At 44.7% G+C, this 25,944-nt stretch overlaps 1 protein-coding gene across 5 annotated transcripts in view; it reads right to left on the bottom strand.

The window, feature by feature from the left end:
• Positions 1-4,346: 4,346 nt before the first annotated feature.
• Positions 4,347-25,944, bottom strand: part of LOC119172611 (zinc transporter ZIP12-like) — a 76,435-nt gene continuing 54,837 nt past the window's right edge. For 3 of the 5 annotated variants that reach the window (XM_075892614.1, XM_075892617.1, XM_075892615.1), the window contains 15 exons: positions 22,575-22,684; positions 20,955-21,146; positions 19,216-19,476; positions 18,403-18,508; positions 17,675-17,770; positions 16,716-17,374; positions 15,353-15,515; positions 14,824-14,901; positions 14,570-14,739; positions 12,555-12,725; positions 12,249-12,344; positions 10,872-10,953; positions 9,771-9,923; positions 7,935-8,122; positions 4,347-6,881 (listed from right to left, as the gene is read on the bottom strand). In XM_075892614.1, coding sequence (XP_075748729.1) covers positions 6,753-6,881; positions 7,935-8,122; positions 9,771-9,923; positions 10,872-10,953; positions 12,249-12,344; positions 12,555-12,725; positions 14,570-14,739; positions 14,824-14,901; positions 15,353-15,515; positions 16,716-17,374; positions 17,675-17,770; positions 18,403-18,508; positions 19,216-19,476; positions 20,955-21,116 — 2,514 coding nt within the window. In that variant the 5' untranslated portion in view covers positions 21,117-21,146; positions 22,575-22,684 and the 3' untranslated portion in view covers positions 4,347-6,752. Of the gene's footprint in view, positions 6,882-7,934; positions 8,123-9,770; positions 9,924-10,871; positions 10,954-12,248; positions 12,345-12,554; positions 12,726-14,569; positions 14,740-14,823; positions 14,902-15,352; positions 15,516-16,715; positions 17,375-17,674; positions 17,771-18,402; positions 18,509-19,215; positions 19,477-20,954; positions 21,147-22,574; positions 22,685-25,151; positions 25,258-25,944 lie in introns of those variants that run through there. The other 2 variants (XM_075892618.1, XM_075892619.1) reach the window with 2 other exon arrangements.

Raw genomic sequence — 25,944 nt, 5'->3', positions numbered from 1 at the left:
GTTTGCATTCAAAGAATATTGCCACCTATGTTTGCGCATAGCGAACACAGCTGTGCTTACATTGGCTGGATGATTTGGTGAGTGCCTGTAATTCGACTTCTGGCAGGCCTCACCATGAGATTGCCTTTTTTGTGAGAGGGCTGAACAACTGGATTGTGCTGCTTGAGGAAAATGTGAGCCCCTGTGATCCAGATGAGCGGAAACCGCAACTCGGAGATCGGTCCTCGTAAGCTGGATAAGGGTCCGTTTGATCCGTTCGTGTTCAAGGGCGCCGGAACGGCGTGGGCAGTTGAGTGTTCACGTAATCCGCCTTAATTGGATCTGCGGTCTTTGGGCATAGCTCTCCCCACCTCCCCGTGGTGCGTCACTTGTAACATGAACTTCTCTGGGCATATTGCACGGCTAAGAAGAAGAGCGGGTTGGTGCAGGTGTAGGTGTCCACCAACACAAGATGGTGGGGCACAGGTTGCTCTGTTACCTGAAGTCCGATGAAGCATGTGGTAGCAAAACATATCGTATACTCGCCTTCGGGTGTCCAGTGGTGGTTTCGGCCACACCGGCGCCCAATCCCTCCAGTTCCTGAATACGAATCGTATACCACTCGTCGGTATCCCTTCGTGGGCGGTGAACGGACCGAATAAGTATCAATTTAGTACGTCTCTTCGGGGGTAAGATCCGTGTTACTAGGGGACCCTCCCTCTCTTTGTTTTTGTACAAGCACTTTTCGTTCGGTTCTCGGTGCATTCACGTGTAATTGAAAAGCCAGGATATAGAAAAAATGTGGTCTATTACATGCATAGGAACTCTTTCTTTGCAATCTTATCTTCCCCCTTTCCCCCCATCACGTCTGGGATAGCCAACCTCTCTCTCTCTTTCCTCGTACCAACAAATCGACGCGACGCTCAGTAACACGGAGAGCCAGCCGCATGTCGGCTGCTCAATTCAGCCAATTCCTGCGCTTATTGTAGATGCGCAACATCTTATGAGTGAGCGTGATACAGGGGCGTCCATGGTCCACTTGGTCCACTACGCATGCGCGTACCCATCTCTCTCCTTTCCTAGGCTCCTTCGTCTATTGCCTCGCAAGGCAATGCGAGCAGGGTCTGCTGGCCTACGCTCGCTTCCGCTCTCTCTCCTCTAAGCATTTCTCATATGGCAGTGCGGCTTAACAAAAATAACTGCACAAAGTGTGTTGAATAAATTGTCTTTATGTATAAAACATGCCTAATAGGAGTATAATTATTACTCTGCAAAAAAAAACATTCCGTTGTATTTACAATAACTTTTTTTGTTTTTTACACTTGCATCCTCTGGCGTTTGGTGAGAGCACTAGTGTGTTTCGTGGTCATGACGTACTTCCTGAGGCCAGTTTCGCAGATTGCAGGCTCTTAAATTTTCAGGGGCGAAGCCCCTTAAGGCGTGGGTCTGTCCATCCTCCGACGTTGTCATACGTAGCCACTGAAATGCGAGATGGGAGATGGTGGTACTTGAAGTGTTCACTAGACGGACGCACGGATGGACGCATGGACGAACCGACAGGCTAGCAGACGGACGGTCGGATGGACGAACGCGCGGAGTGGGTATGTGCCACAGGGGATGCGATATGCGAGATGACGGTACTTGGAGTGTTCACTAGATGGACGCATGGATGGACAGACAGACAGGCTAGAAGAAGTATGGGCACATGAACGGTCACGCGGGCGTACGGATGGATGCATAGAATTTTTCAATATACACTAGAGGGAACTCTGGCGCTAGTGTCTAAGGAAGCTGCAATGCACAGCGCTTCAGCGAGCATGGGAATGATGGGTAGTACACACATTTGTCTAAACTTCGTACTTCTGGCCTGCTCTTGTCTCCGTGTGTGTTCATTTGGCTTGAAGCTGTTTTCTCACGAAACAAAAATCAGCAAATGTTCAGCGATTGCGCTTCACCATCCTATTTTTTTTTCGAATTACCTTTCCAAATCGGGTCACGAAGTTCAAAAGGGCTGAATCTTTCTTTCAAAACAAAATCAAAACACAGCAATAAACGAAGCCGCAAGTACGATTCGCCACCCGCAAGTACGAAGACTAGGCAAATGTGTGTACTACTACCCATCATTCCCATGGTCGCTGAACGATCGCAGCGCCAGAGTGCCCTCTAGTTAATTTTGAGAAACTCTATGGACGGACGGATGCATGGATGGATGCATGGATGGTCGCACAGACGGACGGAAGGAAGAACGAACGTACGGACAGAAGCATGGACGGGCTGATGGACGCTTCGCCCCACTCATCATCATTCACTCCGTTATATGCTGTGATTTTTTTTTTTTACTTTCTCTATGCATTCCTCCCCGCAGCGCTTACACCACTGTTGTGCATGTGCGCCTCTTCCCCTCGCTCTCCTCTCCAACGTTTTCCCTCTCTCATCTCGCAACGCCGACGCTGGCAGCGTCCGCTAGCGAGTGTCTTGGCTGGCAAAACCGATTGCTCGCGTTGCGCAACGGTTCACTGTTATATAGTAGGCAATGGATCGTTACCTCCAACGTAGTGCCGATGGGAGATTCCTTCTGTGTGTTGTTGAGCAATGAAAATTCGCAGCGAGCGCGTTAACTAAAAGCAGACTGCGGGTCTCTGTGTCGAAGCGAAGTATTTTGTCTCTCATTGCTCATTAGCAGCGCTTGGCATGTTTCAGTAGAAAACACCAATTCATCACTGTGTGCTTTGCGCCTGCCTAAGTTTCTCTCCTGTGCAAAGCCGCGACGAATGGTCAACGCCGCCGCCAGTGTAAACGCCTGACTAGGGCACCCGTTGCAGCACGTCAGTGCGTAACTTTCTTGAAGCGCTGCCACACCCTCTACCTATGAAGAGAGTGGGTACGTAGTGACGCGATACACCTTTCCTCTCCTCATAGGAAGAGGGCGCGGCGCCGCGTCAAAAAAGCCACGCACTGACGCCCTGCAAGGGGTGCATATGGTGAGGCCTTAACACTGCTTCGCGCCTACACATGGTTCCCTTTAGCACAATATCGCGTAGTTTTTTTTTTTTCAGATATGTTAGTTTTCGAGGATGCCATTCACAAGAATATGTTGCTGCAAACGGCTGCACACGTATATACACTGCCCCTTCGGCACCTATAATCAAGGGGGAGACACGCGCACGGGGAAATATAAGGCCTCCGAGATTCAAGTGCAATAGCTTATCTCTACGGCCGTTTTCGGAGTCTCTCTGCCTACAAACTGTTGGCGGGATTTGTTGTACACACTATAGTGCGCACTTCATCAATTTCTGTTATGCCCTGAATGTGCTTATTGACACCCAGGTGTGAGTGATAGAGGTTTCTTACAGAAATCACACCTCGTGTTCGTCATCTTGACTTGGCGACCGCGGAACCACGTAAAATTTATTAGTAGCTCGCGGCCTGCGTAACGCACAGGTTCCGCGGAACCCCTCTGAAAAATCATGCTGGATAGCAGGTGTTTCGAGACTTGAAAGCAGTACCCGCGGGCCACATACGCCCCATCGACCTCTCACTTTTGGCCCGCGTCCAACACATGACAGTCTTCCTTCCATAATTTTAGGACATTGTGACTGTTCGTGACATTGGTAAATAGTTGTCCCATTATCTCCTCACATACCATGAATAATAACAGCGTGCGTGGGTAAATGACACATACCGTCTCTGATCTTAAATATTCTTTATTTCATGAGACACCCGGTGTTGCTTGCGTCACCTTGTGTCGAAATACAAGCGTGGAACAATTACTCCAGCTTCTAGTCATTGCGATGACCGGTATCAACATGCTTTTCGCCTTACGGCTAAATTTCTTTTGAAAGGACCCATATGTGAGACATGGGAAAACCATTATTTCAATTGGCAACGTTAGCTGAAATTATGTTGGACCTCGGTGTATTTTACGTGACCCTTAAGGAAGTAACAGTCATTTGACTGTGAACTGCGGTCTTTACCGTCATCTACCACATGAGTTCTGATCCGTTTTCTCAAACCAACTGAGAAATGTACTCATGCGTGATTGCGCGATGAACTACATTATGTAGCATTGTTAACTTGTTCACAATTTCCTTACTTCTTTCTATATTATTTCTTTGTACCTGGTTAACATTCGCGCCTTTCGTTTGCCGATTCTTGATATCTTTGCTTTTTTTTGTAGAGAGTGAGAGTGGTTATTATCACTCTGAAGCTTATCAAGTTGATTACGATATACAATTTAACATGCAATGGTTGCTATTTTCGGGCGTGTTGAACAATTAAGCAGGTAAACTCCCGCATTTGAAGGAGACATAAAACTACACGTGGAATAATGATTTTCATCAGGTAGTATATAAACATTCCCAAAAAAAAACTTTTATCAAACAAAATTTATTGACATTTTCGATCTTTGTGGTCCCATACAAACGGTAATGCGAATACTATCGCGATCATATTTATCACATATCTCATAACTGTAAATTGCGTGTGTAAAACAAATATACGACATTCACAACGTGTTTTAAGTACAACGTACACTTGATTCATTCGTAAACAAAATAAACAAGATGAATAAAAAAGCCTAAAAACAAATCTTCGCGGTATTTACAAAGCAAATACTCTCACTCCATAATTCTCATTTCGCTGACCTAAAACATACATCAACTATGATACTAATTGTGTGAGAAGCCTGCCGAAAATACATTAATGTGGCCACAGTACCTCTCCACGTGTTTTTTTTTTAGTAGTGGTTCATAATCACAGTTGTTAAAACTATCCGAAATCAAGTCTAAATGCATTTACCTGTGCGTCACATTGGCCAACACCAAAAAATATGTATGCTCACAGCATGAAAAGGTATAGAATGGTTAGGGTGTTAACGCCAGAAACTCAATTGAATTTATGTAAAGTTAAGGACACATTGTTTACTAGGTTAAGTGACTAAATTTAGTAGAAATTTACTTAATAAGTGAAAGTTAATATGTATTGTCAATGGCAGATGTCGGAATCAATTCTGAAGCTACTATCGCGCACTTATATTTATACAGAAAGCTGCATATTGCACCACAGTATGGAGCTTTCATTATCCACAAAACGAAACTTTTCAAGATTTGAAGCTATAGTGTTAGCCAGAAAGGTTCTGGAACAGCTCGGGTAAACCAAATGCAGCAACTAAAAAAGTCGGCAAAGAACTAAGATGATAAAATGTTCTAAAAAAGCGACGATGGGTTAAAACGTCAGCGTTAAATACATCCAGAGAAGAGCTTTATCAAGACCACGTGCTGCTTTAGTGTAGGGCTGTGTTTTTGGCCACCGTCAAATAAAAACCTGCACTACGCACATGTGGGTATCTGCAGGGCGCTCTTTCAATCAAGAGCTGACTAGTATAGTATACTTCGCTCCTCAAAATCTAACTTTTTTTTCAACAGATAGCCACATATAGGGCGATGGGTGTACAAAACGTAATACTATGAAATAAATTCTATACATGCGAGACATCATAGAAAAGGAAGGTGAAGATATTATACTGTAACGGCGTCAACTGCAGTGTTTTTAGTTTCGGTATTCTCCCAAATAGTAACGCGAGCAAAGACGACGAATTTAGTTTATTTTAACGTTGCGCCTACATTTTAACAAGTCTGCGTCCCTGAGCAATGCTGTAGCGTATTCGGGGAAACACTCCAAACGTGAATTGCGTCCAGTACTATTCACGCACAGTCACAGCAAGATAATAATACACAACCTTGGTTTCGAGGCGCAATCTTCAGAGCAGGAATACAAAATGTAACGTCTGAGCACTTGTCAATGCTGTTCTTTCTAGGACTCCCACACCACACTGTAGATCACCTCTATGCGCTGAGGGAGCTTTGCCGCATTACAGCAACTACAATCAAAAGCATTATACGCAAAATGTTGTTAGCTCTCGTTCCTTGTGCATCGTAAACTCACAAAAACGAGGGTATCTGTTTTGTACTGCAATAAAGGAGCAAATGGTTTTTGTTGTGTCATGTTTGGCTCTGCAGTAGTTAATTACTCATAAATCTGTGAACTGCCCCGTCAGTCCTTGTGCTTGTAGTGATATATGTGGTTAAGTAAATGTTTCTTTACCATTTGAAACTATACTCAGGTTTCGTTGTCATTGTAGGCTTTCACTTGTAAATGTCCGATTTCCTTATAACGTTTCCTTTTGGTGCCTACCATATGTGTTAGCGAGTATAGTTACAACGCTGTTAATTAGAATCAGCTGTATCAGATTCTGTATCAGCGCTTATACATTCATTTCATTTCTCACATAGTTGGTCTTTCTTTTGTGAGGAGTTAGAACAGAGGAAAAGGATAAACCACCACAAAAATGACTGAGTTACTTAGTTGTGTAGACGGGGTACGATAGCGTCACACTATTGTACTTTTGTAAGTTCACTAATTAGACCAAAACCATGAATATTGAATATATACCCAGTAATATATGTCTTTAAAAGGGAGTCACACTGTGAGATATCTTGAGCGACAAGATTAACAACGCTTGCTAAAACGGCTGATTGTACGTGTAAAACCACCACGAATGTTCGGTGAGCGACTCATGATATGAAACTTGCGTTGGGGCAGTCAGCGAAACACGGTGTAACGTTGGCAGCTATGAAGCACTTCACCAAAGCGTTCGATGCGAACACTTACAACACCGAGCTTAACAGTTCACATTTGTTCCGCCACAAACACAAGCTTCTCGAAGAATGTACGTCCACGAATCACTTGTAAACGGCGAATCACACTTCGCACTGTTAAATGTTGAGCTGGTCTTCGTATATGGCAATCACACACATGATTCCGACGCCGGCCAACACACCGATGTTCTTGACAATGAACATTTTGAAAGGACTCTTTCCTTTGTACTGCTTCAGCTCGGGCAGCTGGAAAAGAGGAAAACGATGAACCATTGAGGTGGTAGGGTGAAATATAGATCATATGGACGAAGCAATAATTTTTGTTTAGGTGAAACATAGTGACCAACAAAACACAGAATGAATTGATAACTTTAGCATAACATGAGTTTTAGCACATTGATAAATATCACTGGTTGCTTGAACAAAGTTGCACAAACGTGGACTAACCAAATGGCAGTTCATGATGCCCTAATCATTCAATCCTCTTTTTCTGTTTACCCTGCAATGTCCGCATGTCAGCTACATAAGTCTTCAATCTACTCAATACTAACTTCTAACGTATATAATGTATAGAAACGCAAATCCTGACAGCAATTGTTAACATAATAAAGCGTGAGTTTCACCAGTTCATTCTGGCTTAGTTTTTTTTTTTTTTTTGCAGATCAGGGCATTGAAGGCTCGAAAAAGCTACCATTATCCTTAATAAGCGTGAGCAGCATTAGACTGACGCTATTAGCTAAACTTCATTGATTTGCTGTTCCAGCAGCACTAAAGAAGGTTAAAAAACTTTCAAGAACTCGCCTTAATTCGGGCGTTGTTCTTGATAAATGATCCGAGTAGATTACATTTCAAAACGAAACGAAAAAAGAAGCAAGCAGCATAAAAGTCATGAATTGGCAATTAAATTACTACCAGTCCGTCACAATATTACTACAATTGGCAAGGCATGTATTTCCTTCCTGCATATGTTCCAGTATGGCAACACAAGTCAGTCCCATTAAAGCAAGGTTTACAAGCATTTTCCAAAAATATTCAGCACGCCAAATAATTTAAACGTATCGTGGCGCTGTCATGACACCTGAATTCTCGGCTATCACTGACGTCGTAGAGGCGTCATACGGGGTCCTCCCGGGATGCTTTTTTTTTTGCATTACTCGTGTTGAGACCAACGTTCAATCTAAGATCTAAGACCAACGTTCATCTATAATCTAAGGTATCCAAGACTTTCGCCTCATAGAAAAACTCACCGCTGCAGTCAAGTTCATAAAACAATGTACTCCGAGCAGTGTATGCCCTTACCATGTCTACGAGGGCTACGTAGAGGAAGATGCCCGCGGTGACAGTGAGGATCCAGTCGCGCGCCGCTGCCTCTTCTCCCAGCAAGAATCCCGCGTACAGGCCAGCGAATGCCGCCATTGCGGACAGGAAGTTGAGCAGCAGCGCACGCCGGTAGCCCAGCCCGGTCGAGATGAGAACCACGAAGTCACCTGGCGAAATTCAAAGTAGCTAGAGTAAGTTCTTGCGTGGCACCATCACAGGCTATGAAACTTTCATTTATGTCTACATAAGCCAGTACATGCCACACATTTTTTCGTTCATATGATGTGGGAGGTTCGCGCACAAATAAGGCACTGGCTGCATCTTAGCTTTCGTAAAGGTCGAGCGTACAACACACGAATTTCTCACAGCGATGAAAAATTTTTCTAACACGGAGTGTCGCTTCCTCCTGCGACACCTCGGGTTTAAAAAATTTTCTGTTGCTCCAAGTTTCCAGCGTTCCCTGAACTTCTTTACTCACAAGTTTCTCGCAGTGAAACAGCAATCTAACGAGTTGATTAGAAACTGTCAACCAACCTCTTTACCGTAAAACCAAGGCATGGAGAAAAAACTCTGTTACACACATACATGTCAAACAACGTTCTCAAAGTAGCGTCATAACAAAAATGATGCGTTTAACATACAATAGGCATTTTATGTAACAGTGTGACAACGTAAAAGAGTATGTTCTATATGCAATTCATATTGTCCCTAATGATCTTCATTGAAGTCGTTTAGCTCTGTCCTCTCAGTCTATTCCTTCCTGTGTCCGTTTTAGGGGCGAAGCTCCTTAGGGCGTGGGCTGTGCGTCCCCTGTAGCCTGTATGTAGCCACCTCTAGTTTAGTTCTTGCAGTGTTCACTAGATGGCGGTACCGTCCCCTGTATGTAGCCACCTCTAGTTTAATTCTTGTAGTGTTCACTAGATGGCGGTACCGTCTCCTGTATGTAGCCACCTCTCGTTTAGTTCTTGTAGTGTTTACTAGATGGTGGTACTTGTAGCTGATGATGAAAAGATGCAAGATGTTATAAACTAGAAAGCGGTACTTGTAGTTGATGAAAGACGCGAGATCTTATAAAATAGGAATGATGTCACATATGGCGCGTGTCATTGGTTGAAGGCAATCGTTTGATTTAGTGTGGCGACGTACGCTATGGGGAGCGTTGTAATAAAATCCGTTCGCTGTTGGCGCGCGCTCGGAGTCGCCGGATGGATAAGGCTGCACAGCGGAGAGAGCGCAAGGCGGCAGCAGCGCGCGCTCGCAGACAGAATCCCGATGTGCGAGCGCGCGAGGCAAGGGACATCGCAAGCCATCCATCGTCTAAGAACAAATAAAAGTTGATTTGTGTATATACACACACAGCGTTTCTCACGTCTTTACATGATGATCGACTGGTCGAATGACACGGAAGATTCACAGTTTACCCATGAATCCCTCCGGAGCTTCGCCCATTCATAATCATTCACCCCGTGAATATGCCGTAATTTTTTTCGCTTCGCGCTACATAAATTTCTTTCAAATGCATCATCAACAAGCCCACATCGCCACTCTTGCTTATCCGGAGACTGCGAAAACGATTCACTTCTCTTTTTATTGGTAAATGTGGCGCAGGGCCTCACAAGATTCCAGAGCTGACAAAATTCATCACAAGAGAAATACATGAAGAGCTAAGGGATGAAAAAAACATCAACAGTTATACGCCCACAGTGCTTCTCCTAACGTAGATATATCGTTTTAAATGATTCTTCGTTTTTCACCATCGAAATTGATTCAGAATATTTAAGAGATGCACAAAACGGCGACGAGGTACTTCCTCACCAAACTCATGTGGAAGTTCATGGCAGAATACGGCGAGAGATGTCGACAGGCCGCTCTTTAAGCCCGATGAAAAAGCAGCGCCGATGGCCAATCCATCGGCAACATTGTGAATGGCGCCACCGATGATCACCATGGTGGCCAGCGTTGACATGCCTGCGAGTGATATACCTCATGTCAATACTGAAATAACAGGAACTATTACAAAGGATGTTCAGCATCGTGGCCAGTCGATATGATTACGAGCGCTCTATGATGAATAGCAGTGATCTAATTTTATGACTGCGTGTATCATGCGAGAGGCGGCCACAACTTCCGCATTCAGTAGTGGCAAAGGTTGATTACAAATCGGAAATCGAAAACATAAATGCCGTACGCCCGTACCACAATATGATAATAAGATCTCGATGTGCTGATCGCTGAAAGCAACCACCGTGTGACCTTTGATCAGCGTCCGAATATTCCGTAAAGTTTGGTGAGGTTGGGAGCTTCTGCTAGGGCGACGCTGTAGGTGCCTACGCACACGCAGAGGCTGGAGGCACACCATGGAAAGGCAGTGGTTCCACATGATGATATAAAGTGCAGTTTAATGTGATTCATGTCTAGTCCAGCTATGGGAATCAGCAGGCGCATCTTTTGCTGCAGCAGGCTAATACTTCTCACTATAACACCATGTCTCAGTTAATTCCTCAACTTTTTGCTGTCTTGCGAACGAACCGAAACTTTTAGTTCAATATTCAAAAGCTATATGCTATTAATGTTTTTGGCTTACCCCTTGAGTACACATCTGATACAACGTAAGCCTATTGAGGTACTTGCTCGCGTTTTATTTACATGGTGTCTTTCCTACCTGAGTATGCCCTCTATAACTGAATTGTATTCATAGCAAACGCTTAAGCATAACGTTAATAGGCCAGAAATATAACTTGTAAAGTTATTATAAATATTGTAGTCAAGATTCTTTTCTATTTTGTTTTGTTTCATATTGCACACTTTCTTACTTTTTTGGGTGGAATGCCTCAGTCATTACTTATATACGGCCAGCAGAAAACGGCGAGAGATAATGAGTGCCTCAGAGAATGAGTGTAGCTTGCTAGTGCTCACCACAGCAAAGCGCTCGGGACTTCAGCACCGGAACTTGTGGATTGTCTTCAGCTGCTAACGATGGCATGCTCGAGCATTGCGCCTGCAGTGATAAAGTAGACAAACATCAGTACTGTATAGAAACTGCGTTGTTGACTGCCGTCTAGTTTTAGCAGTGAAACGCTAACGTTAGCTCTGAAATGGTTGTCATGGTGATTACACACGCACAAGTGACATTTCGATATCAACTATAGATACAATATAACGCAATCCGGAAGCCCGAAATAGTTCTGTAATATAATAAAAGTTCTTATAACCTAAATGTTCTCTTTTGTATCTTTCATTCAAATAAGCAACAACTTATTGATGCCAACAATTAGCTTGTCATACTTGTCTTCCGCTGTCCAGATTTAGATGACTCGCTGCCATTAATGAAGAGAACGTGCCGACTCTTGAGACAAGTGGAGCGTTTCTCTATATGGCTGCTTAATTTGGAAAGTCCGCTACTGTAAACATGGCAAAGCCGTCGGAGCGAGCAGTTCTCCTCAAAATTGATGGTCACATACTCTATACCTCAGTTTTTTGTCAGCCTCAAAAAATCTACAAGACTCTTGAGCTTTGCCTTTAGAAGGTAAAACGCGATAGCTTGATCGGCCCTTCAATAGACATCGCCTTCTTTATTGCTAGCCTGCCTTAAGTTCCAGGTAAATGCTCAACCGGACAGCATCCAAACGAACGTCTGTGCGCGTAATATCAACCATTTCAAATTCTCCTAAAATGCCTACTGCAAGCAATAGTTCCGAAATTTCCGCTACACCAAAATTACTCGTTTTTCACTACACGCCCTTAACGCAACACGTGAACCCAACGAAACCACTCACTTTTTTATGCTTTCGCTTCTGATGATAAATGCGTCCGAGTGCTTTTGCAACGATTCTGCTTTCAAACACCCCATATATCACAATTCACATTTTTTTTTTCACGCCTGGCGCGTTGCAACGCTTCTGCTGCGCAATATTACACAAGTAAAGGAAACTCCTCCCACATTATGACATTTATTTATTCTTTTTTTTTCGGAAGAAGTTTCAAATAGTCTACGTGGCTCTGTGGTATAACATCTGCTTGCCATACAGAAGGCCCGTATTTAATTCTCAGTCTAACTGAATATTTTTAGTATTCTTTTTTAATTCTATTTGCGTCTTTCCGGATCTTTTCATGAAGAACAACGCTGATTTTTCCCTGACCACCAATGACGCGTCACCCACTATGACACCGTAATTTCGGCGAAACGAGATCTTCAACGCCATCGCGTCAAAAATTAGCCCCACGCCATGCAGCAATATGAATTGGCTAAATACCTGGGATATTCACACAAACTATGGTAGAACGTATGATTACCAGCTCAATGTTGGACTCTGTCTTTGATGAAACTTTTGTCATATGGAGATCCTCAGGGATATTCTTAGGGAGGTGACTGTGCCCGTGACCATCACTCTGCAGAAGAATGGAAGAAATGTCGTCCCATGCATTCGGTTATACATGGAACAATACAAACATAAAATATAACGGTTACTGGTCATCGTTATGGCAGTAGACAAAACTATGACATTCACAGCAATTAAGCATACGTAAGAATGTCTTTTAATTGCGTCTTTTAGGCATACATATAGAGTAATGCATATGGTACTAGCAAGATAGACATACCTTCTCGCCACTAAATATGTTGCTCAGGGCCTCAAAGATGAACAGGCCGTATAAGGCGCCTATCAGCCCCAGCTGTTTCCACATGTATTCTGGCACCAGACTGTCGTGGTCGTGGCTGTGTGAATGACCTTCCGATCCATGTTCTGCGTCGTGGCTGTGCAGGCCAAGTACCTGCGCACGAACATATAAGTGACTTCAGCCTTATGAGTGTACAATAGCATACAACCATTTCGTGTTGTAATTTTTCAATCTTGTACAAATAATTCGGAAACAATTTTCCAATCTGTGCACACAGATAAGCCCTTGAAGTTATAATGAAGTAATGGATATTTATAACATTTGAGATGTGCCATTCCAGCCTCTCAACTCAAACAATTAAGGCACTGAAAAAAATTAGTTATCTTAATGATTTAAATGCGGGGGCATCTACTTCGCTACTGTTATCCGCTCTGTCGGTCGTGACATCTGGCTGCTGACCCGCAGGTGGCGGGATCGAATCCCGGCTGCAGCGGCTGCATTTCCGATGGAGGCGGAAATGTTGTAGGCCTGTGTGCTCAGATTTGGGTGCACGCTAGAGCACCCCAGGTGGTCAAAATTTCCGGAGCCTGCCACTACGACGTCTCTCATAATCATATGGTGGTTTTGGGACGTTAAACCCCACATATCAATCAATCGTGACATCTGGGTTTATTACATTGACTGCAAGAAAATACCATAATATAAACACCTATGATGAATTGAATAAGGGCCAGTTGTGCAGTAAGCCAGTACTAATGATCGATTCCACAGTTTTCGAGAACGGAGGCGCGATGCGCAATAGCAGTCAAAATGGAAGTGTGCATCATAACACACGAAAGCAAGTTTAACGGGTTTTCCGGGAAATAGCGCATTCAGCTAATAGGGCAACAAAGATATAAGGGGATGCCCTGCCGTGATTTATTGAATTGTTATAATTACAATTAAGTAAAACATGTAATAGTGGCGAATGCCCTAAAACATCTTGGGCAATCGTAAACTTGGTCAATCGGTATGGGCTGAATGCGTAGATCTGAGCTAAATATTTATCTATCGGGAGTGAACACATATCATATGGGCTGATACATATTCAGAAAAGTGGCATTTAAGCTATATATAAGTTCATAGAGTTGAAATGGCTGTCCCTGCTCATATCCTAAACAATTAGGTGATACTACACGAGTATGAAAGTGGCTGCACAAAATATTGACCAAAACGTTGCTGCAGGCGCCAGCGATATTACATAACAAACATCTCAAAGTATAAACAAAACTTTACATATTTTCTGAATTTTTACATAAAATCAAGAAAGAAATGGTTATGCGCTATTCTGTTAGAAGCTTTCCCGAATCGATATGGCCAATTTTATACAATGAAACTCTAATTTTCACGTGTACCATTAAGACTCATAGGGAGCGGCGTACTACGGACTGTGCTTAGAATGTAAGGCGTGGGGGCAGCTTCAATGTCAGCGTTACTACTGGAGTGTTACCACTGGAGCTCTTTGCACTGCTTGTATAACTTTTGAAAATGCTCGACGTATCCATGCATTCTTACCCATTGGCTGCCATAGATCACGGAATAGTAGACAAACGCGTGGGCATGGTACACGAATGGGGAAGGGGTAACTTCACTGAAGCACCTCCCTCGTGGTCAAGCAGGAAAAAAAAACAAGCTCCGCCATTGTGGCGAAAATGAGAGTGAAACAGTGGCATGTTTCTTAAAACACCCTGTCACTGTTCCCCGGCTTTCCGGGCTGTAAAGGCGGGAATCAGTTTTTTCAACTCAGCGTCAGAAGTCCTTGGTCGCCTTTAGCTCTATCGAGCACTCGTATCCATAACCCTGCTCATTAGGAAATGTGGAGAAAGGTCCGACTGAGTATCGGTACGATTGGCAAAGGTATACTGCCCATCATCAGATGCCTGAGGGGTATACTACCCTTGCAAACATCAATTTTAGTAGACTCCTGCAGTAGTGGTAGGGTCTATGGTAGTGCCCACCTGTGGTATTAGGTGCAGAAACGCGTCCCCAGTCATGGTGCCGAATGAGAGGCCAATGAAGCCCATCATGATGTAGTAGTAGGCGTGGCGAGCCAGGCACGGTAGAAGCAGCACTCCCATCAAGGAGCACAGGCTGATGATGAACACCGACAGGGTTCCGTAGCCATACACTGCAACAAAAAAAAACGCAAGTGCTTTGAAAAGCGCGCGTCGTCCAGAAGTTTTAAGGTCGAGCAACTGTGAGAGAGCCAAACCTGTCAATAGTGCGACTCTCTTGACAGGTTTTCTGACAGCAAGGTCCTGTTTGCAGTCACTGACTTTGGTACCCTTATCTGCATTTTTTTCACACCAATCATTGTCATTTCAATTAATTATAAACTGAAACTGAGAATAGTTATGTGCTATGCATTGTGATATCGAGCTTTCGGTGTCGAACGCTGTGCTGGTTGGCCTTACCAATGTAATAGTAAAGTAGTAAGCCACATACAGGGGTTTATGCACTGATGTGCCTTCAGCTGGAAATCACCATGTGTAATGACAGTTATGTCTTATATTTACTAGTAGCTGTTATCGATATTGAAAAGCACTACATAAAACGCCTGACATAAAACGCATTTCCTTCATAACAAAGGGAGAATTCTGGCTAATTAAACATCTAAATGTAATTGGTTGTCATTCATATGATAATGCTGCCATAGTTTTTGCCAATTGCGTTTGCTGTGCGGGGTGGTGCACGATAGATCTATTTGAACTGGTGATAGGAAAGTCCGCGGGGTCACTCACACTCGGCGGTGGTGGGTTTCCGCTCGTCGTGGGTTGTTTGGAGGCATACGTCACTGACAGCTTGCTGTATCAGTGCCGGGCACAAGTGGAAGAACTCGCGTCTGGTAATGGAGCCATTTTCGGAAAACCCGAACTGCCGAATCAGCTCCCGCGGAGTCCAACACTGCGAGAAGAACGTGCAAGTGTACCGCTAAGTGCTGGACTCTTGTTACCACAACATTTATCACGGCATCACTGTGACAGCTCTCTTCAATATTCACGTATTTCTGTGCTATAATCTTACAACCTTCACAACCAAGAAGCTGCTAAACAGAAGGCAAAACCTTTTCAGCTGTCGTCAGCTATAATCGCTATCTCCCAAATTCATCTATGCATGCCATCACCTTTGCCCAGTTTCTAAAGAAGCTAGCTCATGTTACGGAGCCAGTGGCGCCACCAGAGCCTTTGAGATATATAATCTGCAACGCATGTTGCAGTTTTCAAATAAACTTGTCCAGTTTTCAAATAAACAGTTTACAGTTTTCAATATTACAGTTTTCAAATAAACTTGTCCAAGCATGCACTGTTATCGGTACATCAGTCTCTGTAATCCAAAACAACCCTCGACATTAATTTCTTCAAGCACTGTGCACGAGATGGAGCAACAACATTTCGCATCGCAATTCAACGATGCGCTTAAAGCGCTCAAGAATGATTGCTTGAAGGAACAGTTCCTTAAAGCAATGTGCTGAGGTCATTGTGTTCTAGGAAACATCAAGAGAACTTGGTTTGAGAGCTTTCACTCAGAAATACCCGTGTATGGTTAGATAGTGCAGATACCCTTCCTATCCGAGAATGGTGTGGTCATTACAAATACTTATTCATCCTCAGAAGAAAGCCATGTGAAGGAACCTTGCTGGAATACGATTACGAAGATTCTCAGAAGTGTCAGTGGTTTAATTTCGAAAAGCCATCTATCCTCATTTCATTCTGAGATTAACGATAACAGCAGCTGAGATCATCTCCTAGTTGCGTCATTCGCGATCACAGATGCCTTCAAAGATAATTTTTTGAATATGAACCTGGTTTTCAGAGCACTCTTTGTGACACTTCTTTATTGTTTTGCAGATAGCCTGACCGCCTACTTAGAGCGGTTGGCTGACTGTCACGCTATACATCAACACAGTCTGTAGTTCTGCGCACAATCACCTAACACGTTATAAATAGCCATAGAGTAACGATAGAAAAAATATAACCGTCTAAATAATTTCTAAAAATAGCCACCAAGTTACCGAGTTGATGAGCGTGACATAACATGATACACCTTAGGCATTAAGAGGCAACCGCGAATTGTGATCACTGCTTATACAACAGGCAGTCTTACTTTGGAAGCCGAACTGTTGTGGTTGTGAATGTCGTGGTCCGGAACCGGCGGGACACCACGCCGCCCCCTTCCTGCGACGTTTGAACCAAGCCGCACAGCGGGCTGGCTTCGAATTGATGGCACAGTGGCACGACGATGGCGAGTACTGGCTTCATCGCCGTGTTGATGGTCATCATGGTCATCATTACCATCCTGATGATGGTGATCGGATGTCTTGGCCACCTCGCTATGTTCAGTGGTACTGTGTGTATCCGTAGAAGTGCTGGATGCTGGTGGCGTTGAAGTCTGTTCCGCCGTGGTAATAACGCTGTGATTCTTCTCCTGATGGTTGTGGGGAGTGGTGTGTCCATGATGATTATCTTCGTTGTGTCCGTGACCACCGTCATGGTCATGATGATGGTCATGGTCACGATTATGTTCGTGGTCATGATCATGTTTATGATCACGGTCACTTTCACTGCCATGGCCATGGCCGTGGTTGTGGTCGTGCCCATCCTCGTCCTCATACTCGTGATCGTGATTGTGGCTTTCATGGTCATGATCGTAGTAATGATTATGGTCACTGTGGTCATGGCCCTCGCCGTGGTCATGCTTGTGTTTGTGACCATAGGCAATATCTTCTGATGCTAGGCGTAATTTCTTCAGCAGCCTCTCTAGACCTGCACGATTTAGAGTGATGATTTGAGAAATCGTATACCACTGGCTCAAGTTTCGATTAGTTCAAAAGCTTAACTGAATGTATTTCAAGAAGCTGTGCTAAAGATGTTCATTAATTACAAACAAGACAAAAAATTTTTCTCGAAAGTAAAGAAGGCATGTATGCTATTTCTGCTTTAATGAAAACACGGTCCTCCACATTAAAACCTCCAAGGCACTATGGCTAAAACAACATTTCCTCCTTTCATTTTTGACGCACAACACCTTTCCACGAGAACACATATCTTCAAATAAAAGCTTACCTTGTTGCGTCATTAGTTCCGATGTGTTGTCACCATACCGCCTGAAGAGATCTTCAAGAAAATCTGTCACGGCGTCTCCAACCTCGATGCAGTGACCTAAAGGTAAAATTAATTTCATTAAATCGAGGTCTCTAAAGTATTGTTATCGTCACTTGCAAGTAAGTGAATTTTAAGGCATTGCCTTAAGAGGTCGAACCAGTGATACCAAAGCAAGCCTAAAGGTTGCCTATATTTTTTTTAATTTTTTAAATGCTCAACTCTAGATATTTTCTTCGTATATAGCTGAAAGAATTTATTTGTAATTATACGTGAGTAATTCGTACATAACATTTTCAATGGCATATTTTTTTTTTCCGCTGTGGTAATACAAATAACACCGTGAAGGTTCGCTGTTTATGTGCGAGCACGCTGCGTAGAAAAACATTTTCCTTGGGGTTGTGTGTAACTTTATTCATTTATTCATTCATTTATTCATTTATTCATTTATTCATTCATTCATTCATTCATTCATTCATTCATTCATTCATTCATTCATTCATTTATTCATTTATTTATTTATTTATTTATTTATTTATTTATTTATTTATTTATTTATTTATTTATAAACAGGGTACCACTATTCACTCTTGAGCAGTCATCACAGGGATCGTATTACGAAACTAATAGCACAACTCTTTAGAAATTAAACATGAAAGAAATCTGCGAGAAAAATTTAAGCATACACTAACCCTCTGAAAGATGAGAAATGACTGACGTAGCTACTTTTTCGACGTAAGCTTCTTCATTCTTCTCGTATGGCGCTACGCTGTTCAGTACTTCCTCTGCGGTGAAGCACTGCGGGAATCAAAATAGCGATGTAATCAAATGTATCAACTTAAAAAACTAATTCAAAAACACTGTAATCATGAATTATTTTGCAGTCGGGGTACTTCGAAACACTTTTACGATGTTCGTCATGTTTCATATTTATCTTATGCGACAGCTAATGGACTGGGACTCTTAGCGCAGGAGGCATTTTTTCGTTTTTATTATGTGTGCAATCAACGATGCCGTTGTATAAATTGATAACCAACGTCAGCAACATACTAGTGAACACTCACCATGGCTAATCATCATTTGAAACGCACTCGCTAACCTGAGGAACCATTTTAGACTTACTGACTGGGTGCGCAAATATTGTTGCTACAGTATTTGTGGCGAAAATATTGTGGCTCAAATATTATGGTTAAACAAAGCTGCCGCACAACCGTAGAAATCAGCCTTTTAAGGAACAAAACATGTCCCGCCTAAAATCTCTCGTATTGTCGCGTAAAGCTTCGTGCTCACCACAATGACGGCAACAAGAACGCCGCCAACTGTCCTCGTCGGGATAATAAACAACATCATACGAGTCGATTGGTATCCTCTCCGGGATGCCGTCGACGCGACCACTATCCGCGCGCCAAGTGTTTCCACAATCAACAAAACGCGCCCTTGCCTCCAGCGTCGAGACAAAAATGGCACGCGCAGCTCCACACTGGCCGAGGCACGAAGTAGCACACCTTGCGTCTGTTGGTGGGCACGTAGACGGCCTTGACGCGTCGCAGAATGTGCTCTAGGCGCGCCAGCCGTCCAGGTGAAGCCAGCTGCAGGGCTGCTCGGCATTGCTCGTACGTGGCGCAGCGTCCAACGTGGCACGGCTGCCGCATGTCCGTCAGTCGCTCCAGCAGAAGAACGCTCAGCCTCTCACGCTGCCGGTCGTCCACGGTTTCGTTCGTGTCGTTCCCGTGCAGCAGAGAAGCCATGCTATCAGGGGACAGGCACTGCGTAGAGCCGAATCAATGCGTCGGTGTTTATAGGCCCCCGAAAACACGATTTACACAACAGCACACTTCAGGGTGTGCTGTTCGAAGTTGGGGATTAAACCACCGTTGTGGCCCGGCATAACCATGAGAGCAGCGAGGTTTTGGTACTCGAGTGCTGACCTGAAAATCGCGGCGTATAATTCTGACCGCAGCGGCTGCCTTCATGGCCAAGAATCGGAAACGTTGACGCGCTGCCCGCACCAGTGGCGAGACGAACTCATTGAGGCTTTGAAGCGCACTCACGTCTCCCTCGCCCGCACACACACCCAATGATTCTAATATAAACTTTGACAGCGTCACGAGCTCTTTTGATAGACCTCGACACCATGTCGGAGCCAGTGAGGTCTCTGGAAACAGGAAGAATCAGACTCGCAGAAAGAATCGAGGAAATGGCTTGAATTCGGCTACACAATGAAGTAGCGTATCAAGTGAAACAGTGCTTCACCGCCAATGTAAAACCGGGAGTCGTTCTTGAAATATCACCTCTGGGCTTTGCAATCGAAATTGAAACAGGTGAAAACGAGTCTAAATTGAGGCAACTCTCATGGGCTGCATGGGGAAATCTTCAAATGGCCTGGTAAGGTAGGCGCTTTGTGGCACTTCATCCGAATTACGCATGAATTGTTCTAGTAGTTCCTCCGTATCTAAAAACGAGAGTCGTTTTCAGTAGCATATTTTCGTGTGTGCATGTACTTCCCATTCAGTTAGGGTGAGTCTCCAGCCCACCGCTGAAAGATGACGCGGCATGTATAATTCCCGAAAATGTGGGATGAATAAATAAACTTTCAAAAAAGTGACAAACACAACAATAATAGTTTAGTCATTATTTCAACGCGAAATCGATGTGTTGGATGTTCCCACTTCACAGTACAGAGACTCGCCTGTGAAGGCTAGTGAATAGTGAATTATTAAAAGAAACAACAATGCTATACTGACAATTGGGCGAGTCCCTATTTTCATCCCTATTTTCGTGGGACACACACATGGACCAGGAATAGTTCATGGTGTCTTTGTGGTGTGTGTGTGTGTGTGTGGTGTGTGTGGTGTGTGTGGTGTGTGTGGTGTGTGTGGTGTGTGTGGTGTGGTGTGGTGTGGTGTGGTGTGGTGTGGTGTGGTGTGGTGTGGTGTGGTGTGGTGTGGTGTGGTGTGGTGTGGTGTGGTGTGGTGTGGTGTGGTGTGGTGTGGTGTGGTGTGGTGTGGTGTGGTGTGGTGTGGTGTGGTGTGGTGTGGTGTGGTGTGGTGTGGTGTGGTGTGGTGTGGTGTGGTGTGGTGTGTGTGTGTGTGTGTGTGTGTGTGTGTGTGTGTGTGTGTGTGTGTGTGTGTGTGTGTGTGTGTGTGTGTGTGTGTGTGTGTGTGTGTGTGTGGCGGAAAACATAGTGATGAATGAAAAGAAAGCAATGCTTAATAGGTGGAGCTATGGTGGCCCCACTGCTTACCTGCACGCACTCGAAGGCTGAGAGACCCGCGCAGTGGACTTTCTTCTGCAGCCCTCGGGCCAGCCTCTCCACGCTGCCCAGTGGCCGATCTCGGAGCTCCTCGGCGGCCACCACTGCCAGCAGCAGCGGCAAGGCGATCCACGCAGATCTTTCTTGCCACATTGCGGGCTTCAATCAGCGCTACCTTGACACCTGCAGGAAGCAAAAGATGACGAAAGGAACGTTGTTCGGTGTTTTCCCGTGGCATTCACAGCATAACGTTGTGTTTAAACAAACGCAACAAGCGTTCCATCCTGTGAGATTAGAACAAGTTTGTCAGTGTCACGTGTCACGTGTCGCGTACTGGAGCCACCAATACAACATCGACCTGGCTCTCGCGATTACGTGCACTTCCTATTGGGCATTATCTCATTGCAAACTTTTCGCTTCTTTTACTTTGTTTCCATAGCTTCCCTTGCGCAACACCACACGAGCACTCGTGCCGCAGTGAAAGTTTTCAGTCTGGAATATGGGCGTCTACAAGCCTAGTTTTCATTCCCTTATCTCTCAATGCTCGATATTACTTTTCGCTACCTGGGAATGCTTGTTTGATTGTTCTAGATCAAAAGCTTGTCTCTCATTTATTGTACCATAATACCTTTTTTGCGCAAATTCTTCATGGCATCAATACATGCTACACAAAATGGTGCAGTGGCGTTTGCTCAATGAAATCGAGGAGGGACCTGTGATTCGGGCCATAAATCGATTGCTGCAAGTCAGGCGACCTGGTATGCTGGAGTCCCGCTCGCCACATTGTACTCAATTTAAATTGAATAAAGCATGCCCGGTTGACATTAGTCACGCTTTCAAAGTTATTCCTTATTTACGTTTATTAAAGAATTGACACGTATCGTGGTTCCTCAGAACAACGACCTTCTGCTATCTTGCATGATTATCATCTTCATCGTAAGCTTCTAACTGTTATAATAGGCGTGATTATGAACATAAGCTCCCTGCTCTGGCTGCACGCCGGAGTCACTCCTGCACCCTTATCTATCTCAATTCAACGTGGCCGCGACCGCCTTAGCAGTGACTTCGAGGGCTGTAGAGCGCAAGGTCGCGACGACAAAGGCCAATGAAAGAAGGCCGTGTTTGGCCTGGAGAGTTGACTCGGCTTCTACTGTAGACTGCGCGTTCTCCCCTACCGCAAGCGTGGCGCGTTCACGGCTTCGAGTGAAGGTCGGCACGCAAAGAAAAGGGAACTCCCGGCTCCTCAATGAAAGGCTATGAATCAAAGAAGGCGTTGATAATTGTGGTTACTTTGCCGCTGCGCAATAGATATTTGCTGGGATTATTTCTATTGTAGAAATAATTCCATGCTGTTAGCATCGTTGCAAGGCAGCCGCACCACCTGCCGACATGTCGAATACCACGAAAACGAATCAGACGTTCTCGTCAACGTTCATTATTAAAAGTGGGTACGTTGCCATTTTCCGTATTTATACATAGATGCTTTTACGGCGTGTATGTTTGCTAATTGTCGGTGATTGTCATTTGGTTAAACCGAAAGTACCTCACGGTATTACCTTATGCTATTAAAATGCTGCGTATAGTAAGTAACTTTTGCTCATTTTTACTTACCTCGACCAGTCGAATATCAGCAGCAAGCATTTCCGGACGCAGCTGCGTCGAGTGTTGGCGTTTCTGGGAATGATTGTCCGGCGCGCCACTCATATAACAAAGCGTTAAACCTACAAAGACAAAACATGACGCGTGTGAAACACGGACAAGGCTCCGCGAGTGCTGTTGGTGACAGCGAGGCGTGGATAGCAAAGGCAGCAAAGTCAAGTGTGGGGCACGTCATGCAAAATAACAAATCATGCTATGTTATTCACAACTTTGTTTTCTATCCATCTATCTATCTATCTATCTATCTATCTATCTATCTATCTATCTATCTATCTACCTACCTATCTATCAACCTATCTACCTATCTATCAATCTATCAATCTATCAATCTATCTATCTATCTATATTGACATCTCGATCCTCGTCCCCTGCCACACGCCTGTAGAGTAGTACCCAAGGAACGTATGTACACACATGCCAGTCGAAATATCTGCGTTTCATTAAAAAGCCCTATTTTATAAACATTCGCCCTGTCAGAACAACACGCTAGTCAGATCACAGATAAGCAGGGGACCAAACAGTGGCAGGCATGAAAGAGGCAATACGGGCATGAACACAAAAACTACGCAAAAGCTTCGCCTATATACTCTTTGAGGCCGGAAAACAAATTCGGCCTCCACCCAAAGTTTGCGATGCCGCTTCGTCACATACGCAACCGATACTTTGAATGCGGTCACGCACGCGGAAATAGATCCACCGTTCTCGTTTCCGCACTTCCGGATTTTGACAAGGCTGCCAGAGCTCAATGGGTATGACTAGCACCCTGTTTATTTATGTTCATTTTTCCTTTTGCAAACAAACACTGTCGAGCTTCTAGGAGCGCTACCCACGGTCATCCACAACACAGCGCACCAACGCTGCTTTCGGCGTTCAATGCAAGCCATGTTTGCTTTGCCTCTGACAATGCAGCTATATAAGCAGCGCGACAGCATTCATCGAAAATACCCGAACAATATCCCGGCAGCAGGAAGGATGGAGCACTTTGACCAGATGGGTCGGGAAATATGACAGATCACAAGAGTACGCGCATCCGCCACCGCAGGTACATTTATGTGGAACGACCACCCCGGCATTTATACGTAGAACAGCATAATAGAAAAAGACCTGGTGTTTTGAGGGCCGTCAGAATGCGTCGCACACTGATGCAGTAATGAAAGCACCGACTCGTATATGTTCCAAAATCCAAGCGTCTACTTGCTGCAGCTATAGCAATTAATCCTATGGATACATTGTGTTTCTCCGATTCATTTGCCACCACATTAGTTCACCGAGGCTCTCCCCATTTAGGAAAAACGCTGACAATACTGCTGACAATACTTCTATCGCGCACCGAGACGTTGGTGACGGGGTATTCGGGCAGCGCTGGTTTTGCGGGTTGTGGTGTGAAGAAGAGCCATTTTTTCCAGAAATGAAGATTCAAACAGTCTCGCAAAAGTGAAGAGAACATAGCTACGAAGAATAACACACCTTAGATAACATTTTAGGCTTTGCGCACTCTAAGGAGTAAAACAAAAAGTATATGCGTCACTATTTTCGATGACTCCTGATTGCTGCGCATATGATTCTCTTCAAAGAGGCACTTTGACTCTCTCGTTGTTCACATGATACTCGGGAGAGAGTGTAATGACCCCTAGTGAGAGCCACCATATCTCTGTGAAGAGTGTCATACACGTTGCTAGTCAGGGTTTCAAAAAAGGTGGCAAATGGTTCTTTTTTTTTTTAGTGGGATGAAAAGCAACCTTTGTGGCCACAACAACAACGTAGCTTGTCTCTTTCTCGCAGTCTTAATTTGCGCCCTTCTCGTTGCATGAAAGTGATGTTGAGGTTTGCATCGAATCATACGTCTTGATCTATATAGAAAACTGATTGATTGATATCTGAGGTTTAACGTCCCAAAACTACCATATGATTAGGAGAGACGCCGTAGAGAAGGGCTCCAAAAACTTTGACCACCTGGGGTTCGTTAACGTGCACCCAAATCTGAGCACACGGGCCTATAACATTTCCGCCTCCATCGGAAATGCAGCCGCCACTTCCGGGATTCGATCCCATGACCTGCGGGTCAGCAGCCGAGTACCTTAGCCACTAGACCACCGCGGTGGAGCATATAGTGAAAACTTAAGTCATGGGTCGACACATGCTCACAAATAAGCCACACACTTCTTCATTCCACATAGACAGTGCTACACAGCAGACATGAGTGTTCTATACTGCGAATCACGATGTCTACAAGCAACTAAGCACTAAGCGTAGAAAGGAACCTATTTGATAAGTACGCTCATACTCTTCAGGAAGCTACACATTTCTTCAGTTCATATGAAGAAGGCTACGCCACAAACATGGGTGTTCTACACTAGGAATTTCGATGCGTTAAAGGAGCTCAGCAAGAAAAAAAGAGTAGAGCGATTGAACAACGGACTATAGCTGGCTTGGGAGATCCTTCGTAATCACTCAGAACTCTCAAGCAGATACTCTTACGATTTCATCGCACCCTTTACCACCATTTTTCAGCCGTCAAGCTCCACTTACATGCGGGGTGAGGCGAGACCTGGCGGCGTGCGCTGCCGAGCGAAGCGAGGAGACTGTGAAACGGCGCGAGGTGCGTGCCCGCATGATGTGCAGCGCGTGCGAAATTCGGCACCGGTAAAGGGAAGCGAGAGAGCAGCTAACGGAAGCTAAAGAGAGAGCACGTGCTAAACGTGCATGCACCCTAGAACACAGACAGCGACGCCGACGTAAACCTGTTCGTCCAATCGCTCGGACTGCTTGCCGCTGCACAGTTGCCAGCTGTTTGCGAAACATGGAAACATGGCCAATAATCAAAGCAAGCCTCGCAGTTTTCTTAGCGCACGTTTAGTTATAGCCGCTCACGAGAGCTACTTCGCTCGAGGAAAAAAACTCGCACGTGGCACTGCTTCAGAGAGCGCGCGCCGCACTCCCGTTGAGGAAACTTGCTTGCCCACAATAGCCGCAAATGGGAAGGAAACAAGCCGCCTTCTCCACCATGTGCGTGCGAATCAAATCTTGTGCGCCCGTGGGTGAAATTTTGCGCTCATTACATCAACGCGCCCTATGCTACTGGCGACCAAAGCAAGGAAGGCAACGAGTTTCACACCGTTCTGAAAGTCGCGGCTGTCAGGTTGTATCCTGTTCGACCGACAACTGCGTCGCGGTACACCCCATGCCGCACACTGCTGGGCACTTGCTGTTTATTAATCATAATTTATGATGCATATGTAGGGTGTAACGTCCCAAAACCACCCTATGATTGAGAGACGCCGTAGTGGAGGGCTCCGGAAATTCGATCCGCCTGGGGTTCTTT

The sequence above is a fragment of the Rhipicephalus microplus genome, chromosome 4 (assembly GCF_043290135.1).
Source record: "Rhipicephalus microplus isolate Deutch F79 chromosome 4, USDA_Rmic, whole genome shotgun sequence".
Taxonomy (NCBI): Eukaryota; Metazoa; Arthropoda; class Arachnida; order Ixodida; family Ixodidae; genus Rhipicephalus; species Rhipicephalus microplus.
The sequence above is the reverse complement of the archived record's forward strand: the minus strand, read 5'-3'. Positions and strand labels throughout refer to the sequence as shown.